This window comes from Hyperolius riggenbachi, chromosome 7 (assembly GCF_040937935.1).
Source record: "Hyperolius riggenbachi isolate aHypRig1 chromosome 7, aHypRig1.pri, whole genome shotgun sequence".
Lineage (NCBI taxonomy): Eukaryota > Metazoa > Chordata > Amphibia > Anura > Hyperoliidae > Hyperolius > Hyperolius riggenbachi.
The window spans coordinates 290678117-290698737 of record NC_090652.1 but is presented as its reverse complement, the minus strand read 5'-3'; the positions used below and the strand labels follow the sequence as shown (position 1 = coordinate 290698737).

The following is a 20621-nucleotide window of genomic DNA, read 5'->3' as shown; positions in this document are numbered from 1 at the left end:
GGAAAATTAATTTTAGCTTGGTGAGCTGAGGATGTATCTGGTGGTCAAATACTTGTAATTTGTAATCCAGCTGAGCACTTGTGATGGTCATGTCTAGGACAACTGATCAGTTTGATCAGGTTATAGATATGTAAGTCTTTGATTTGCTAGTAGCGGTCATGCGCTAAAGCAGGAATGCGATCACAGCTAATTAGAGCTTTGCAAATCTATCAGCTGATCAAACAAATCACATGCTTCTCCATAATTTCTCCTAGGCACGACCATCACTACTGAGAACCAGGCAAAATTATGTTGGGGAGAACACTGCTCAGGGTTGATTGCTGTGAAAAATCAGCATTAAAAAAAAAGAAAAAAAAGAAAGAGGCTTGTCCCTGAGCTCCCAGGTTACCAGAAAGGGGGGGTGGGACAGGAGCCAAAAGTAATCTGACATTAACACCAGGCAGGGAGGAAATAAGGCGTTATAGTCACGTTCTGTGGGTTGCAACAACAAGCAACCACTTTCAATGCGTACAAAAGATTCCCGTTTCTGCTTGGGATGGGATGTCCACCTCTGGTGGTCGTAGATGTACAGCTGGAGGTGCCCCCCCCAAAAAGAGTATCCTTCTATAATGTATAAAACTAAGTAAGAAGGTCCTACTTTGGAATAAGATCTTTTGTTTCGGAAGTAGAAAATTTTGTTTATTAAAAACCAGCCTGGCGGTATGGACGAGCTCAGCTCGTCCATTACCGCCGGAGGCTGCCGCTCAGGCCCTGCTGGGCCGATTCTCATCAAATAAAAAGGAGCACACGCAGCCGGCACTTTGCCAGCCACGTGTGCTACCTGATCGCCACCGCAGTGCTGCGATGTGTCCGCGTGCAGCGGCGAAAGAGGGTCCCACCAGCCGCCCGAGCCCAGCGCAGCCGGACCAAACAGTTCCGGCCAGCGCTAAGGGCTGGATCGGAGGCGGCTGACGTCCATGACGTCACTCCGCTCGTTGCCATGGCGACGAGGAACTCAAAACATTGCAGCCCTTCTTGTTACTTCTGATCGCCAGATCTTAATAGAACGCCAGGCTGGTTAAGCACTTGTGGACAATGCGTTTCACAGTGTAAGCCGCTTCCTCAGGACAGATATTGTGCCTTAATGCCAAAAAGATTAGTCCCGGGCGCCAGTCCCCTTAGTGGTCTCTTCCCAGCTGATTGAGTCCCTCGATGTTGGGAGTACTTATACACCGGCTCTCAAACAGGGGGAGAAACAAAAAAAAAATACACCCTTAAACCAAGGTGTACATTATAACAACTTTTGGAAGAAGTAGCCCAAAATATAAAATACATTAATAGGTCAAAATAGGGAGTGGCAGGTTAGCCTACCCCTCTAGAAGAATGAAAGTCATATAGCAATTGGTGGAGAAACTATTTACTTCATAGTGACTATGCTTTTCACAGGTTGCCCCCGCTTCCTCAGGCCAATAACAAGTTGTGCCTACTGGCAAAAATGAAACAGGAATGAGCACCTCTATATGGAGATGCTCATTCTTATCTTATTTCTACCAACTTATAACTCTCTACCAACCCATCGCTCTCTATTTTAACGATTTAATGTATTTTGTCACTTTAGGTGCCTGCTTCCAAAAAGTTGTTGATTAAAAAAAAAAAAGAAAAAGAAAGAAACCCGAAGTGGCAGCTGTGACTATATAATTCCCAGTAGTGTTAACTAAAAATTTAGCGCTTACATAGAAATATAGGCCACCAATATTTATTTTTTGTTTTATTTAAAAGTAACACAATCAACCATTCACATTGGCAGTGTAGCTGCAGTTCATTTCCCAAGCTATATTTGCTATAGCCCCTATCTTAAAGGGAACCAGAGACGAAGCACCCTCATGTATTTTTCCATATGTTTAAGTGGGAACATTAGAGAAAACACCTACCCTGCTCTCTGTTTCATTCTTCACTGTTCAGCTTGCTTCTTACCAGCCCTAATAAAAAACCCCGACTGAGCATTTAGTCTGGCTTTGTTCAGGAATCTTTATAGCTGAGTCTGTCTTCTGTGCTGTCTTTTCAAGCCCAAGCCTGCCCCCTTGTGGTTCTGCTCAGGAATCATTATAGCTGAGTCATAGCAAAGCCATTATAGCAAAGCCAGACTGAATGCTCAGTCGGGGATTGTATCTGGGCTGTTAGAAGCAATCTGAACAGTAAATATTGAAACAGAGAGCAGGGTAGGTGTTTTCTCTAATGTTCCCACTGATATATATGGTAAAATACATGAGAATGCTTCGTCTCTGGTTCACTTTAAAGGGAACCTAAACTGAAAAGGATATGGATTTTTCCTTTTAAATTACCAGTTGCCTGACTCTCCTGCTGATCATGTGTCTCTAATGCTTTCAGCTACAGCCCCTGAACAAGCATGCAGATCAGGTGTTCTGACTGAAGTCAGACTGGATTAGCTGCATGCTTGTTTCAGATGTGTGATTCAGCCACTACCGCAGCCAAAGACATCAGCAGGATTGACAAGCAACTGGTATTGTTTAACCCCTTGCCGACTGCTCCACTTCAACTGGGGTAAACGCGGCGGCAGCCCCAGGACCGCTCAACGCCAATTGACGTGAAGTCCTGGGGCGGGGTTTTGCAGGAAAGCCCGTGCGCATGAATGATGGAGCTCCGCTCCGTCATCAGTCTCCCAGCGCCGCCATGAGATTGTTAGATGGCGAAACCGCCATCTATTTACACTGTACAGCGCTACGATTTAAGGCAGTGCTGTACTGGGGACAGCCGTGTGATACGGCTGTCCCCCCGGGAGGCTCAGAAGTGATCATAGGCCAAGTGTCTATGTCTCAGCCTAGCGCCTCTGTCAAGACTGTAGGCTCATCCCCTGTTGCCTGATGAAGTGGGGCCACACCTGCGAAACGCGTTGCCATTACCCTTTGGAGTGTATATATAAATAAATTTGCTCGTTGATATAATATCAACCTGTTTTTTGGGAGGTATGCTTGAGGGGTTAAGTCCACCACTGCCTCCCCCATTTTTAAGTTTTAGCTTTTATCCTTTTGGCACCTCTGTTCATTACTACAATGCATTTTATACCGTTTGTATGTATAACCTTGTACTATGTTGTACAACCGTTTGCTACCTCTCTGTCTGTCACCCCTTGTCTACATTGTACGCATCCTTATTAATTTTCCAGCGCAGCGTAATATGTTAACCCGACACTTTATAAATACAATAAATAATAATAATAATAGTAGTCTTGCTGTCAAAGCAACGGCCAACCACCAGTTCTACTTTTGGCTTTGCTCACAAATATACAAATGAAGGAAGGTGGAGGATCAAGAATACTTTTCTAAAGGTGGCCATACATGGTACAATTCTTCATTTTTTTTTCGATTAGATAATTTAGTTTGATTATTCCGTTAGATTGAATATAAAGATTTTTCCAGCATGTCCGATCAGATTTTTTTTCGTAAAAACGGTATAATCGTTCAAATTTCTTGATCGAAAAAAAAAATATTTTCTACTTTCATTCGATTCGATCATTTAGATCGTAAAAACTCGAAAATCGAACGTTTTTATTGTATCGTGTATGGGCACCATAAGGAAAGCAAAAAGCATAGCGTCACAGAAAACCAGTTTATTCACACATAATAAAATCAACATTTCTCTGAAAATGCAGCAAACAATTAAGCAACAGCTAACAATTAGTTTTTGAGCAAACCCCTGCAGAATCTGTGCTGTTTATTATGCGGTTAATAAATTTGGGCTTAATTCCTGGCAGCTTATATTTAGTAATTTGTCCTTTTAAGACTGCATGTGGCTTGTTGCCAACAAACCTCTGATACATATTTCTCCACTGTTCTAACTAACCAGGTTTGAAGGCGAATACATTAAGGCTACTTTCACACCAAGACGTTGCGTTTTAGGGGACGTTAAGTTCGCATAACATGCCCCTAACGCAACACCTGGTGGTGTTAAAGTTGGATGTCAGATTGAGCTGCATTATGCAGCTCTCAAAGCAGCCGCTCCAGGTTAGTGATAGGAAGTCCTGATCTTTTTAAGGATTCGGATCATTTGAATCGGATCATTAAAAAGATTTGAATTATTTTACTAGGGAAGCAGACTGGGTGAAATGTTTAGCAGGACAGGACTTTCCCTGCACTGTACATTCTGTATGTTCCTGTTTCTTCCAGGCAGACATCCACTGTGAACTGAATCTTTCATTGTGATGATCCGGATGATTCGACTCACAAAAAAGATCCGGATCAAATAAACGATTCGTTCATGATCCAATCAACACTACAGTCCTACCACAAGTCTCTGCAGTGCAGTGAATATTAATTAGCTAGCCATGTGACTGGCCCCGGAGGAGGAGGGGAGACCTCCTCCTCCAACATTACTGAGCATGTGCAAACAGTCTAACGCTGCTTAGCCCAGTATAACGTACAGCATGCAGCACTTTGTTTAACCGTGCTGTGTTACTATGTAACGCAACGTGTGCACTGTCAACAGCACAATGATTTTACAGTGCTGTGAGTTGAGCTGCGTTACTGGCTGCTGTAACGTGGGACTTTAACGTCCCACTGTGAAACCAGCCTAAAAAGGAACTGTAGTGAAAATGATGCGTTTAAAATTGCTTCTTTCTTTACAATATTCATTTTATAGATTATTTAGTCAGTGTTTGCCTATTGTAAAATCTTTCCTCTCTCCAATTTACATTATGAAATTTATGACTGGTGGTGAGATAGTTTGTTCTGCCAGGTGATCTGCATGGAATGTTCGTTACTGAGAGTTCTATGCACAGAGGGAGATGCCGCTTGCTTGGCAGTTGGAAAAAGCCGTTATTTCCCACAATGCAACCAGGTTCACAGACAGCAAACTGTCAGGAGCATGGTCATGACATCACCACAATATCAGCCACACAAGCTCCCCTGATGATCTATTTGTGAAAAGGAAAATATTTCTCATGGGAAAGGGGGTCTCAGCTACTGATTGGGATGAAATGTAATCCTTGGTTAAAGTTCCTCTTTAATAACATTCAGGAACACTGAACTGATTTCCTTCAATACAACCACCCCAAAGGCATTCTGTAAAAAGGATGCCTATTGTCACAGATTGCTCCAAACCTGTGACCTCTGGCACAACTAGCCCTCATTCTATATTGGGCATAACGAGAGGTGAGCAGCCCCTGTGATCGTAGAGGGGACCAGGGCTGTGGGGGTCCCCACTACTGACCTTCCCTTCTTCCAATACAGGGGATAATACTTCAGATCAGGTGCTTTTGTGGCTACACTTGTTATGGGTGTGAAGATTATGGGGGCCACACTTGTTTTATGACCATTGTGAGATTGGCCCAATGGCCGTGAAGGGCAAAACGGGGAGGCACTGGAAGGGGTATGAATATTGGGGGGGCCCCAAAGTGTTGCTGGAGGGGGGCCTGATGAATTGTAGTTACGCCAGCCCTTTTCACCCACTGGTGATCATTTCAGCCCTTGTCTCCTCTACAAGGAATTGGTCATCCCTCCTCCTGGATTGCCTGGATCTACCATGACTTCTGTTGCCTGGATCTACCGTGACTTCTGTTGCCTGGATCTACCGTGACTTCTGTTGCCTGGATCTACCGTGACTTCTGTTGCCTGGATCTACCGTGACTTCTGTTGCCTGGATCTACCGTGACTTCTGTTGCCTGGATCTACCGTGACTTCTGTTGCCTGGATCTACCGTGACTTCTGTTGCCTGGATCTACCGTGACTTCTGTTGCCTGGATCTACCGTGACTTCTGTTGCCTGGATCTACCGTGACTTCTGTTGCCTGGATCTACCGTGACTTCTGTTGCCTGGATCTACCGTGACTTCTGTTGCCTGGATCTACCGTGACTCCTGTTGCCTGGATCTACCATGACTCCTGTTGCCTGGATCTACCATGACTCCTGTTGCCTGGATCTACCATGACTCCTGTTGCCTGGATCTACCATGACTCCTGTTGCCTGGATCTACCATGGCTTCTGTTGCCTGGATCTACCATGACTTCTGTTGCCGTTGTTCTTGTACACAACCTCCGGTGTACATAAAAGAAAGGCGCCTCGAACAAAAAAAAGGTGCAATGGATTGTTGCTATTAGAATATCGTTAAAATAAGCAATATTCTACTACTGAATTCAGATAGTAAAAATACTGGTAATCTTAACATTATACTATGGCTAAACCTAAACCTACTGTCTCACAGAATCCGCCCTCTACCAATGCCTAATCCTAAGATCTTCCTCTACCGATGCCTAACCCTAAGACCTCCCTCTACCGATGCCTAACCCTAAGACCTCCCTCTACCGATGCCTAACCCTAAGACCTCCCTCTACCGATGCCTTACCCTAAGACCTCCCTCTACCAATCAATAACCTTAAGACCTCCCTCTACCCAGTGGCGGACAAAGCCAACAATGGGCCCCTGTGCAAAAATAAATACATCGGGCGCCATGTGAGTGGGTGTAGTCATAACAGATCATGGTTGGATCCAAACAATGCAGATAAGATAAAAGTACATGAACCTAGGTCACATTTTCTAGGCACTGTATTAATGTAGCACACATTTTAAACTTGTATATGACTGGTGTACAAGTTATGATCACTGTTTCTCTTACGTTTCAGAGATAAATACATGGAGAAAAGCTTAGAGGATAATCAGGCCCTAACTGGTCCACTGGCATGGGCCCTAGAGGACATGGGGCCCCTGTGCATCTGCACGGGCCTATGTCCGCCTCTGACTCTACCGATGCCTAATCCTAAGACCTCCCTCTACCGATGCCTAACCCTAAGACCTCCCTCTAACGAAGCCTAAACTTAAGACTTCCCTCTACCTATGCCTCTACCACTAGACTCCTCGTGGTGTTACAAAACCCCAACTCCCCTTCCCCCCTCCACAGTGGTACCTAAACTTTAACATCCCTCCCCCCCCCTCCCCCCCTTGCTACAGAGCTGCAATTTGTGACAACAGCAAAGTTGGCTGCAGGGAGGTGACCAATAAAACAGCAAGCATTGAGTATTCCCACTGTGCAAATTATGGCTTCCTATAGCAGATCTGATATAAGCCGCAATTTGCATTGTGGGAAGATTCGCCACCTGATATTTTATCGTGCGCTCTTCCCCCCTCCCATTCAATTCACCAATAACTTTATCACTCTTTATCACAACAAAATGCTCTACATCTTGTTTTTCCGCCGTCAATTAGGCTTTCTTTAGGTGATACATTTTGGTAAGAATTATTTTATTCTAAATGCATTTTAACAGGACTATTAAGAAAAAAATGGAAAAAAATATTTCTCAGTTTTCAGCTGTTAAAATTTTAAAGTAATACATGCTGCCATAATTAAAGCCCACATATTTAATTTGCCCATTTGTCACGGTTATTACACGTCTAAATTATGTCCCTATCACAATATATGGCGCCAATATTTTATTAGGAAAATGAAGGTGCATTTTTTCAGTTTTGTGTCATCATTTACAAGCCCATAAATTTAAAAAATAACAGTAATATACAATCTTGACATATATATATATTTATTTTTTTTAAAAAAAAAGGTTCAGTCCCTAAGGTAACTATTTATGTATTTTTTATTTTTATTTTAAATTATGCAAAATATATATTTGGGTACTATGGGAGAGTGTGTGAGGGAAGGCGTTAATTTTTATATGTAAGTGTGGGTCTGTTTCTTTAAAAAAAATAAATGTATGTAGGTGCAATTTTACTATTTATACATTTTTCTTCCTGCGTGTGTTTTTAGAATGCGAGCAGGAAGTAAAGCGTGTAAGTGTAAATTACAAGATAAACAATGACGCAGGGATCTCATTGATGCCACGATCATAGACACTAAGACCTAAATCTCCAGGCTTACGGGCGGCAGCGAGAACAAGCGTGGGATTGCGCGCGATCTGTCGCGGAAGCATTGTTTTTTTCATGGACGTAGCTCCTACCTCCAAGATGCATAGGTGAACGTAGGAGCTACGTCAGAATGGCTAAAGTAGTTAAAGTGTACCTGAGATGATTGAATGCAAAAGTTTTATACAAACCTGGGGCTTCCTCCAGCCCCCTTCAGCCTGATCGGTCTATCGCCGCTGTCCTCCACTTCCTGGTCCTAGTAACTTTGGCAATAACTTTTGCCAGTCGAGGTAGGCACAGTGCGGCTCCCCTGTCGCACTCCTGTGGCTGGGAGCGTTCTGCGCCTGCGCAGTGATAATGCGGAGGCACAAAATGCTCCAGGCGATGGGAGTGCAGGGGGGGGGGGCGCAAGCAAGGCCGGGCTGCACATGGGCAGTAAGCTCCGGCTCCTGAAGTTGCCAGGAGCCATAGCAGAGGAACAAGGCAATGGAGGAAAATGACGAGGGACTGATCATGCCGAAGGAGCCTGGAGGAAGCACCAGGTATGTATAAAACTTTAGCATTTATTCATCTCAAGTTTATTTTAGGTATCATCAATATAACATGACTACTAGGTCCCCTCTACAAGATTGTAATATTTAGGGTGATGTCTTCAGTTGCCTTTAGCTGAGCACCTGCATTGTATTGCCTTAGCCGGTACACTGTATTTCAATAAGCCAATAGTATGGTTTGCTCGCATACCCTTGTACCCTCCAGACCTCTTACCCAACATCTGTTTTGTTCTCGATAACAGTGATGTCCTCGGGGCCCAGTTCTGGAATCCACTTCTCCAACTCCTCAATCCAAGGATACTTTAACGAGGACGGCACGACGATTAGAAGAGGCCACTCATCTTGGTAAAAGTATGCAATGCAGATTGCCTGTAAAGTTTTCCCAAGGCCCATCTGGAAAAAGAAAAAAACAAAACTCAAACTCGTTAAGGTCAACTACTTTCATGATTGATGTCCTTCAAAATAAAAGTGAAAAGCACTTTGCAAACCTCACAAAAACATTCCTATTCGTTTCTGCCTCTGGTGGAGCTCACAATCCAATTAAGTTGGGTGGGTCACCTACAATGCACCCGAAGGAGATATGTGGGACTGGGTGGGAGCACATTGGCTTGGCTGCCATCTCCTCTAAGTTCTGCGCCCACCTCAGCGTACCAAAAAAGGGCAAGTGAGAGTCAAAGCTTTTCCAAGATATCCTGGTTTAATTACAAAATGTTATCAGTACATATGTGTTAAGCAAGGCAGCAGCCTGTGGTGTCAGTGTTTAGTAAGCAGCAGTAAGTGATCAGAAAGCGTTGCCAGGGGTTAATCTGTTGGGCGTGAGTGCTGGGGAGAGGGAAGGATACGGTTAGGCATATCAGTAGGAAGGTTATGGCTGGGTGTAATTGTAGGAGGGTTAGGGGATATGGTGGCTTTGGGAATAGTGAGATCGACTAACAACCTTGCTAAACCGACTGCAGAATACCGGTAGCCCTACGTTATTGACATTCTGCCAGCACAGCACGTGCCAAAAGTACTTTGCAGCTATTCTAAACGTACGTCTAAAATCTGGCAGCAAAAACCTCTGCTGCAGATATCCAAATCCAACTACCGGAAAACCATATCGAATGTTTTGCTCTTCAGACACTGGCTGCGTATTCAAAATGGCCGAACTCTCGCTTACTTTACTATGGCAATATAAAATAAATATGGAAGCTGAAACGCACAGAAGAAAAAATTTAGCAAGTTAACTTCTACTTGCCAAAGTTTTTGATGGATCCATTTTTGGCAAACAAGCCGTATGCTACTTTTTAAACCTCTGATATGTGTAATAAGCCATAACGAATGAATGTTTCCAAAAGGACAAGTTAAAAAAAAAAAACTATTTATGTAACCGTTCCAAAAGACTTCGTACTTCTGCAGAAACTTATCATTTAAATTAAGAGGCTATTTAACACTACAGTGCGGAGAGGAATCTGGAAATAACACAAACAGACAAGAAATAATAAATATATAGAAAACGATACCGCATTACTTTTCCTCCTACACAAACTATAAATATATTGAATAATTAATAATTCATACAGTAAAATGTTGCATTGTGTATAATAGCAGCAGCGAGGAGTGATTAGACCCCTCCAATGCTCTCTGCTGTGATCGATAAAATACTGCCTGGCTCACTGGATTCAGTAATTAGTTCACTTGCAGGGAGGGAAAACGGAAAATAAAAGAGAAGGCAATCGGCACGATAAAGTCAACAGGCGCCCGGCTGTGGCGAACGCGTACGTTAAAAAGGGGCGCTGGGAAAAAAGGGCGCCGGGTTTTTAACGATAAGCATGGATAACGTTTAAAAATGTATTGTACTGTATTTCTTTTCAAATTAATGTTTTTTAAAGTTATAAATCATTAAATAATGTGCATTAAATCGGCAATTGTAAAAACGTTAATCTTTCGTTTAAATACTGAAACGTATAATAACGTTAAAAAAAAAAATTACTAAGTAACCCTCCCTGTACCTACCCCTAACCCCTAGACCCCCCTGTTGATGCCTAAACCTAAGACCCCCCCTGTTGGTGCCTAAGTAATCCTCCCTGTACCTACCCCTAACCCCTAGACCCCCCTGTTAGTGCCTAAACCTAAGACCCCCCTGTTGGTGCCTAAACCTAAGACCCCCCTGTTGGTGCCTAAACCTAAGACCCCCCTTTTGGTGCCTAAACCTAAGACCCCCCTTTTGGTGCCTAAACCTAAGACCCCCCCTGTTGGTGCCTAAACCTAAGACCCCCTGTTGGTGCCTAAACCTAAGACCCCCCTGTTGGTGCCTAAACCTAAGACCCCCCTGTTGGTGCCTAAACCTAAGACCCCCCTGTTGGTGCCTAAACCTAAGACCCCCCTGTTGGTGCCTAAACCTAAGACCCCCCTTTTGGTGCCTAAACCTAAGACCCCCTTTTGGTGCCTAAACCTAAGACCCCCCTTGTTGGTGCCTAAACCTAAGACCCCCCTGTTGGTTTTTTCGTTTAAAAATAATGTAAAAAAAAAATGTACTGTTTTTCGTTTAAAAATAATATTTAAAAATGTATAAATCATTAGATAATGTGTAATCATGAGAAGCAGTAATAAAACATTAAGTCTCCGGGCGCCGCTTTTAAAACGTTATTTTTCACCGGCGCCCTTTTTTCCTATCGGGCGCCCATTAAACGATATTTATTATAGGAGTGAATGGCGGCGCCCGATTTGTCCACTAGCCTCAGGCGCCCGAATTTACTGTTTCCGTGGCGAACTACAAGTTCAGACTTTCAAAGGGTTAACGGCACCTCGCGGCATTTTAAGAAGATCAATTAAAACCAATCCATGGGGATGTTCATCAGTGGAGTATTAACTGGCCTGTTGTCATGGAAGTTGGTCAAAGTGGGAAGCAAGGCCTTCAGTTTGGCGCAACAGACTCTAGAGGGGGAACTACAGGAGAGAAGCACCCGTAGCAGGGAAGCCCAGAGCTGTGAAAAGGGGGGGGGGGGGGGGGGTTAGCAACTGCTAACCTTCCCTTACAACACATTGCACAGATCAGGCGTTTTTGTGGCTACACTTGTTATGGGTGTGAGAATAATGATGGCCGCATGTGTTTTATGACCTTGTGAGATGAACCCCCAGACTGTGAGGGAGTGAGCATTGGGGGGGACCCATCAGAATTGTGCAAAGGGGGGAGGGCATGATTTGTAGCTACACTCCTGGACTCAATGTTAACCCCCTTGACGTTATGATTCTTTCCAGACTTTAGGGTCTAAAAGCAGTGCTTCAGACCCTAAAACCTGTAAAAAATCATGCCGCCAGGGAGAGCTGCAGTAGTTTTTTTTACAATCACTCACCTGTCTGGCTCCAGCGCTGCAGTTATGCCTCCATCCTCCAGGTGGCGCTGCAACTCTAAAGTGAAATTGCCAATGTTGTGTCAGATTACGCTGCCTGTGGATTTGTGCTGCCCTGCCCCGCATGCGCACTAGGAGACTGTGCGGTCACATTTCCTATTTCATAATGCTGCTGATGGTAACATAATAAATATCTCCGCTTCCACACATCCTAAGCTCCTCAAATTTTTAGGGTAGGTAGGGGATCCCCTGAACTACATCTATACCAAATTGCAGCCCCCGAGCCCCACTGGTTCCCGAGATAGGTTTCTCTAATCTATCTCCTGAACCAGCGGGGCTCGGGGGCTGCAATTTGGTATAGATGTAGTTTGGGGGATCCTCTCCCTTCCCTGAAAATTTGAGGAATGTAGGATGTGTGGAAGTGGAGATATTTTTTATGTTACCATCAGCAGTATAATTAACTTCACACTGCGCATGCGTGCTACTCAGTGTGGAAGGGAGCTTCCGGGCAGCGCAATCAGACATTACACCGGCTGTCTTCATGACTATAGCCAGCGATCTCACCAGGAGGAAGTAGAGCCCCGGAGGAGAGGAAGAATGGCGGCCGACGTCGGGATCCCCCGGGAGGTATGTAGAAACACCTGCTGCAAGCATTGCTCTGCATAGAGCCTCCAGCAGCTACCCCCAACAGAGGTCGGGATTACCGCTCTGAGCTGCGGTTTTCCGCCCGACCCTAGCTCAGGATAACCGCCAAGGAGGTTAAATAGTGAAAGTCAATTACAATTTTAGTAGTCCCTGCTTTAAAGGACAACTGAAGAGATAAGTATATGGAGGCTGCCTTATTTATTTATTTTTACTCAGTACCAGTAGCCTGATAGCCCTGCTGATCTATTTGGCTGCAGTATGTCTGAATCACACCAGAAACAAGCATGCAGATAATCCTGTCAGATCTGACAATGTCAGAAACACCGGATCTGCTGCATGCTTGTTCAGGGTCTATGGCTGAAAATATTAAGAGGTAAAGGATCAGCAGGATAGTCAGGGAACTGGTATTGCTTAAAATAAAATAAATATGGCAGCCTCCATATAACTCTTGCTTCAGTTGTCCTTTGAAATCCTTCACTTGCTACCTAATATATCCCATCTTTCATAGGTAACTGCCACTATAACTAGATAATCAACATTATTCACTTGAAGTGGACCTGAACTCTTGCACAGGATAGAAGGACAACAGAGAGAAATGCACCCAGTGTGTATTTAGAGAGTTTAGTCTTATCACCCCTCATCTGTGACTGACCACAAGTTGTAATTTGATCTCTCAGCTGCGTCAGCTGGCTGCTACATCAGAGAATCTAATTGGTAAACACAGGGTATTAACAACATGTCTGCTTCCATGAAAGTAGGAAGTAGACAAGCTGCAGATTTATTGCAGGATCTATCAGCTGTAGCAAATAAATGTTTTTTCTTTAAAGGATATTATCTTAGCTTATCTTTAAGGAGAACCCGAGGTAGGGTTCTGACATTGCAATCCACATACAGAGGCTGGGTCTGCCTATACTGCCCAGCCTCTGTTGCTACTTCAATCCCCCCTAAGCTCCCCCTGCGCTCTGCTATCCCCCATAAATCACAGCCGCGCTGCCGACACACAGTGTGTCACAGCGGGCTGTGTTTATCTCTGTACTGTCAATTTGCTGCTCCCCCCGCCTTCTGCATAGCTCCGGTCCCCGCCCACGTTCCTTCCCTCCCCGCTGTTTGGAGGATAGGGACGCGGGCCGGGGATCAGAGCGATGCAGGAGGCGGGGGGAGCACGCAGAGTGACAGTACAGATGTAAACACAGCCCGCACAGCACGGCTGTGATTTACGGGGGATTGCAGAGCGCAGGGGGAACTTAGGGGGGATTGAAATAGCAACAGAGGTTGGGCAGTATAGGCAGACCCAGCCTCTGTATGTGGATTGCATTGTCAGAACCCCGCCTTGGGTTCTCTTTAAGAGCACAGAGGACGTTCTGAGTTTTCTGAGTTCAGGTCTGCTTTAACTGGTCAGTGGTTTTAAAAATATAAACTATTTGTGTACCAGAAAGACCGGTGCTAGCTTTACACGGTGTGCCAGTCTCAGGTTGTAAGTAGCACGGGGAAATCCATACAGCCGTATTGTTAGACAGACAAAGCACATCCCCCCGGCCAAGAGAAGGTCATACGATGGACTGTCTATGACAACCGGGACATCAGCCAGGTACGACATCTATCCAATAAAAGCAGATCACCTGAGGTCAAGCGACAGATTAAACTTCCCTCTATCAAAATGTCACTGGCTCATCTGCTAAAGGTTAGCCTGCCAAATTGTTTTTATGTTATTTGACACTTTCGTTTTAGAGAAGATCTACTTTGGGCCTCCAAAAAATTGAGCGGTCACGCAACCCAAAAGTCTCTCTCTCCTTGTTACAGAAGCATAGGAGGTTAAAGCCAATTATAACGCAGCAAAAGGGCAGAAATGTCTCTTTCAGATATCCCAAATTAGCTGGGTGAGGGAACAGAAAGGACAAACAGAGCTGATGCGGGAAAACTGGGGATAAAGAGGAATAAAATCATAAAACCTGGCTAGCTGCTTTAAAGGACAACTGAGGTGACATGATGAGACAGACGTGTATGTACAGTGCCAAGCACACAAATAACTACCCTGTGTTCCTTTTTTTCTTTCTCTGCCTGAAAGAGTTAAACATCAGTTTCTGTCCAAGTCAGGACCGAGTCGGACTGGGTCAGACTGTAGCATAACCCTCACTGATAAGTAATTACAGCCATAAAACACGTTCCTGTCAGTAAATGGCTTTTGAGAGCAGGAAAGAGATAAAACGGTCAATAATTCATAGATTTGAGCTCTGGCATACTTCAGTGAAGGTATCATTGAGCAGAGACAATGAAGCAGTAAAAAACTTAAAAACTAGATTTATCCGATTCCCCAATTTCCAAATATCTTAAAACCTGGGAGCATGATCTACAACAACTATAATCTACTCAAGAAATTAACAAAGCCTTATTCAACCTGAAAAAATACTCAAAATGTGCCACGCATACTGAAACTACAAAAAAAAAAAAAATCTTACTTAAAATTCACCCCTCGAATTTTATCTCAACATTCCTCCGATTGTTGGAGAGAATGTTTAACTACTGGTACACTACTACACGTATTATGAGCATGCCCCAAAACAGTGCCCTTTTGGGATATCATTTTCAAAATCATCTTCAAAATGGGAAACTTTGAAGTTCCTCCCTCACCTCTACTATCATTATTTCTTGTTGGCCTAGATACATTTGATAAAGAATGGAACACCTAGCCAAAACCAGAAATAACCAAAGTCTTTGGCAAGGTAAAATGGTCTTTTGATAACCTTCTTCCAAAAGACTATTTGTCTTGCCAAAGATTTTGGTGATTTCTGGTTTTGGCTAGGTGTTCCATTCTTAGGTTAAAATCTACCAAGTTAGTTACTTGAATTTATGAAGGAATATGTGGAAGGTTCCAGTGTGTTAGTAATAAGTGTCTTGCTGCACATATTAGGTGGGTTATACCTAATCTGAGATTAGGTGGAAATTTATCTAAGCCAACAAGAAATAATGATAGTAGATTTTTGTACTGTTAGATGGCAAAACCGCCGTCTATTTACATTGTACAGTGCTGCGATCTAGTGCCCTGTCACTTGGCTGTGCCCTGGAGTAGGAAGGGAAAGGATAGCTCTCATAGGCTGATGCCAATGAAAGACAATCAAGCTGATTGGACCTCGGGGGGAGAAAGAAAAAAAATACACGTTTTTATTAATTAAAAAAAAAATTAATATAAAAAGGAAAAAAAAGTTAGATCAGCGATCAGAGCCCACCAAAAAAAAGCTCTGTTGGTGGGCGGAAAAGGTAGGAAGATCCATTTGTGTGCGGAGTTGTACGGCTCTGCAGCAAGCTTTTAAAGCTGCAGTGGCTTGAATTCTTAAATGGTAAGTAAAAACACATACGACACTTCCTGTGCACTGCCCACACAAGAATAAAGTGTGAGGACATCTGGTGGCCAAAAATAACATTTCATCTACATACATTAAAATAAATAAAATCATCCATCAATTAACCCCTTACCACTCCCTTCCCCATAGTTGCCAAAATAAAAGACTAAAAAATGACTTAAAAAATAAAAAAAATTACAGAATAAAAAGAAACAAACAAATAGTTAAGTTAAGAGACTAAACCTTTTTAATATTTATTTTATAAGGGTATATTACATTCATAGTGGGACATTGCGGTTTAATGCGACAAAGTCGCAACATGTCTGCGTTTAGAAGTAATGCAATGCAAGCAGTGAGTTACCACAATGCAACATTTTCAACGCGGCTTTAACATCGCACTGTAAACGTCCCACAGGATTAACATTGCAGTGCAGTAAGCTGCGTTATAATACTTAATAACGCAGCTCCGCAATGTGGCACTGTGAATGCGACCTTATACCTCTTCCAACGCACACCAAATACAAATAAAAAAAAATCATATACTGGTGCTGTGTATTAAATACTGGTGTACTGAATGTGGTACCCAGTATAACAGTATACAGGCGATTGACTAGTTTGGGTTGGTCAACTCTCACTAAGCAGATTGGTCAGCTCTATCTGTCTCCAAGTGGATTGGTCAGCTCACCCTGTCTCCGTTTATCAGAGCGGTATGGAAGAATAGATTGCGCTGTGCCCACATAACACGCCTCTTTCACCTGTCTGGCCCACCCTTTTATCCTATTTACCTCCTCTGCCTCTCAGATGTCACACATGCGTGCCTGCGCCGCTTCACTACAGTCCTCAGCAGCAAGATCTGAGAGGTCGTAACAGGATGGGGCGGGTCATACGGGTGGAAGAGGCGTGTTTTAAGGGCACAGTAGAATTTCTTTCTTCCATACCCTGGGCGTCCCAGACCTTGCAGCGTGAGGGGTGAGCTCCCCCCAGCATATGCGGCGACCGCCGCATCTCCAGCACCCAGTAATTAAACATCAGTGTGTCACTTACGCGCCTCACGCATCACCCGACATCAATGACATCCGGCGTACAAGACAACCCCCTACTTTTTGGAAAATTTTCAAAGGTTAAAAAGTAGTCATACCCCAGAATATACAGTATCAAATAAAATATTGTGTCTATACATTGTACTAGGAATATAATTTAAACGTAATAACCATGACAAACAGGCAAATAAAAAGTGTGGGACATAATTTAAACGTAATAACCGGGACAAATAGGCAAATAAAATGTGTGGGTTTTATCAACAGTAGCACATTTTATTTTAAAACTATAATGGCTGAAAACTGAGAAGTAATGAGTTTTTATTATTATTACAATGAAATTGCATATAAAATAAAATCATCCTTAGAAAAAACATACCACCCAAAGAAATCCCAATTTGTGGAGAAAAAAAACAATGTACAAGTCGTTTAGGTGGGCTAAGTAGTCATAAAGGTATTGGAAAATGAATGGGAGGAGCACTGAAATGTGAAAATTGCTCTAGTCCAGATGGGGAAAAAAGGATTAGTTTCCTTCATTTACATCACTTTTTCATTTAGTTCCATTTGTTTTCCCTTGGTACATGTTTGCTGCCACGTTCACATTTCTTGTCCTTTGCCATGCGGGTCCTCTGCCCGCTAGAGATGCTGGTAAACCGCAACCTTGAGTAGTTCTGAAGATGAGCGTATCTGTACTGGGCTCATGTATGAGCAGGACGATGCCAGACTTCAGAAGCACTCAGGGATGTGAGTGTTCCAGAGCCTGCTGAGGTGTCTGCTAGACACCGGGGTCCAGCTATGAAACAAGGATCCAGAGTCTTCCTTCTCCAGATGTGAGTATGTAACTATTTTTTCCAGTCGCTGCAGAATTGCTTTAGGCAAACCTGACCAGACACTCGCTGGTTCTTCGGAACAACTCACAGCCCAGTTGACACAAGTAGTTCGAAAGAGCTCCTCTACCTCGCTATACTGGACCACAGCACTGGCATGACATCATTGAGTTTGACACCCCTGCTCTTTACTATCCAGGCCCATATATACCTCGTCATACAATGCTATTTAAACCATCAGCAAGCTAGGAAAATACTAAAAATAATTTTAGTATTTTCATTTTTTTTAATCAACTTTGGAGTAATTCTTAATTGAAAAATGCTTAAAAGTTATTTTAAAAGAAACATCAATCAAATAATGATGCCCTATGATAAACTTACCCGGGGCTTCCTCCAGCCCCTTGCAGCAGACATGTCCCACGCTTGTCTCTAGTGCCCCTGCACGACCACTTGTCTGTGGTGTACTGCATGATTGACAGCGGCGCTCGCACAGGCGCAGTAGAGGAGATCGGCCTCTGCACCGGCGGGGACCCCAGACCTGAAGCTGCGAGCGGAGATGCTGTGTGGTACATGTCGGCTGCAAGGGGCTGGAGAAAGCCCCGGGTAAGTACATCATATGATAGGGCAGCATTATTTGATTGATGTTTCCTTTAACCACTTTATCCACTACTACAGTATATCTACGTCCTCTGTGACTTAATCTAAGCCACGAGTCAGTAGATATACGTCTTGTAGCAGAAGCAGTGCTGTGCAGGATTGGGCATCTGATGCAGCACTAATTGGTGAATGGGAATATATGTTTCCTGAGCTAATGAGATTGATTTTTACCATTAAAAATACTTTTATTTTCTCAGTTCATAGTGAAAAATACACTCTGTAGCATTATTTCAGAATCAAATATCTTCACCATGAATTGTGACAGGAACATAATCTAAGTTTTGTGATAAGCGGTAAGAATAGTCAAACAAAATTTGTGTTTTTATCTATAGTAGAACTTTTTATTTTTAAACTGGAATTGGTAAAGCTGAGAAATAATGTGTGTTTTTCTATTTTTTTCCTTGTTTTCCCATTAAAATTCATAAACAACTAAATTGAGGGAAAAATGGCATATAATGAAAGCCTAGTTTGTCTTGAAAATAACAATATACAGTAATTTCAATTGTGTGTCATAAGTAGGGATAAAGTTATTTCTGATTAAACAAGGACATAGCTATACTGTCAAAACTGCTCTGGTCCATAACTGGGAAACAAGGTCTGGATGCGAAGTGGTTAGAGAATCTGTACTCTAAAATTCTTACAATAAAAAGCATACCATTCTCTTCATTATGTTCTCCTGGGCCCCTCTGTGCTGTTTCTGCCACTGCAATCCTGGCTTGTAATTAACAGTTTTAGGCAGTGTTTACAAACAAAAGACATAGGCTGAGATCAGCTTATTGTGTGACTCATGCAGAGCTTGGAGAGGGTGTGTAAAGCTTCTGCCAATGACAAGCAGTGCTGCACATTCCACACATTCCAGCCTTAGACAGAGCAGACAGAGGAAAGAAGATAAGATTTATTACAGAGACAGTGCAACTAGGAAAGGCTGCAGTAAGACAGACCACATTAGAACAGGCATAGGAAAGTATAGGATAGAAGAAATAAGGCTCAAAATTTTGTTACAGAGTCTCTTTAAAGCTAAGGGGAACCCATGTGTAAATAAAAAGAAAGTGTCAGATACTCCCCTAAAGAGAGGGAAGGCTCAGTCTTAATGAGCCTTCCCTCTCCTCTCCCGGTGCCCCCCGTGCTGCGCTGGCTCCCCCGTTCACATCCCCCGCCGAAGAGACTTCGGAAGTCTTCGGGAGCGGAGTCCTCCCGAAGACAGGCGGCGCACACGCGAGTGCGTCATAGAAAGCGCGCGAGCGCAGTGTAGAGCGGCCCGTCTTTGGGAGCACTCAGGCTCCCGAAGCATTTCTGAAGCCTCCCTTCGGCCAGGAAACAGCGGTATTTGCCCGAAACGGTCAAATACCACTACGGGGGAGCCAGGACGACAGCGGGGACCAGGAGAGGAGAAGGGGACGCTTTATGGGACCCAGAGCCTCCCTCTCCTTAGGTGAGTATCTGACTTTTTTTTATTTAAAAACGGGTTCCCATTCACTTTAAAGAGCATGTGAAAATTATCTCCTAGGAGATAGCTCAGGAGAAAAAGGTAACTGCATATGGGCCACAGAGTCTTCCCTCTACTAAGGTAGAGTATCAAACTGAAGGAATTTTCTCACTTAAAGTTTAAAAAAAAATTGTAGTGTGAAAATAAAACCAGTAATTAATTTATTTTTGTAATACTTTAATTATTCTTTTGTGCTCCTCTTACTTATTAGACGTTAAATGAACCTGCAGCCCGTGTTGTGCTTTGCTACATCTCCCTAATGATTCATCAGTAGATGTAAATGTAATTGCTGGCCCTTGCTGAGGCCACCACACGTCAATCAGGTCTCCACTGACACAGCTAATCCATCGATACTGAGGCGCTGCTAAACACACAGCCCACCTAAGAGGCGCTACATCAGTATTTCTATTATTCAGCAGCGATCACAGCGACTGGAGCCGCGCCCGGGTAATTATTGCTTGCGCTTGTTTGCTTCTGTTACGTTTTGCAGGTATCCATTGCATGAGGTAAATTACATGAAGGCGTGAGTGCGGTGACCAGGGTGACAGACACAATGATGATTCACCGCATTCCCGCGCTGTGCCATCACACCCGTAATGAAGACATGTGACACCCGCTGACGATGCATCATCTTTCTTCTTGTCTCTAAACAAACTGTTCCTCCCGAGAGATAATTAGCGAGACATCTGGTCGGCGATCGTGTCATTGTCTTGTATGGACACAAATTATTCTGTCACAAATATATCAACTTGCAAAAGTAGAGAGGACACTGCTGGCCATAGACCATGAGATCTGATTGCATCAAAGCAAAATGATTCAGCATAGCTAAATAGACTAGGCTACGCATCACTGGGAGGGAGGAGCTACATACCAATATACAGCAAAATATACAGTAGATATAGGAAGCG

The 20621-nt window shown here is 43.5% G+C and overlaps 1 protein-coding gene across 1 annotated transcript in view; it reads right to left on the bottom strand.

Moving 5' to 3' along the window:
• The window catches only part of ZRANB3 (zinc finger RANBP2-type containing 3), a 413220-nt gene that overhangs the window by 213384 nt on the left and 179215 nt on the right, over positions 1 to 20621 (bottom strand). The window contains exon 4 of the mRNA XM_068245929.1: positions 8606 to 8784. Coding sequence (XP_068102030.1) covers positions 8606 to 8784 — 179 coding nt within the window. The remainder of the gene's footprint in view (positions 1 to 8605; positions 8785 to 20621) is intronic.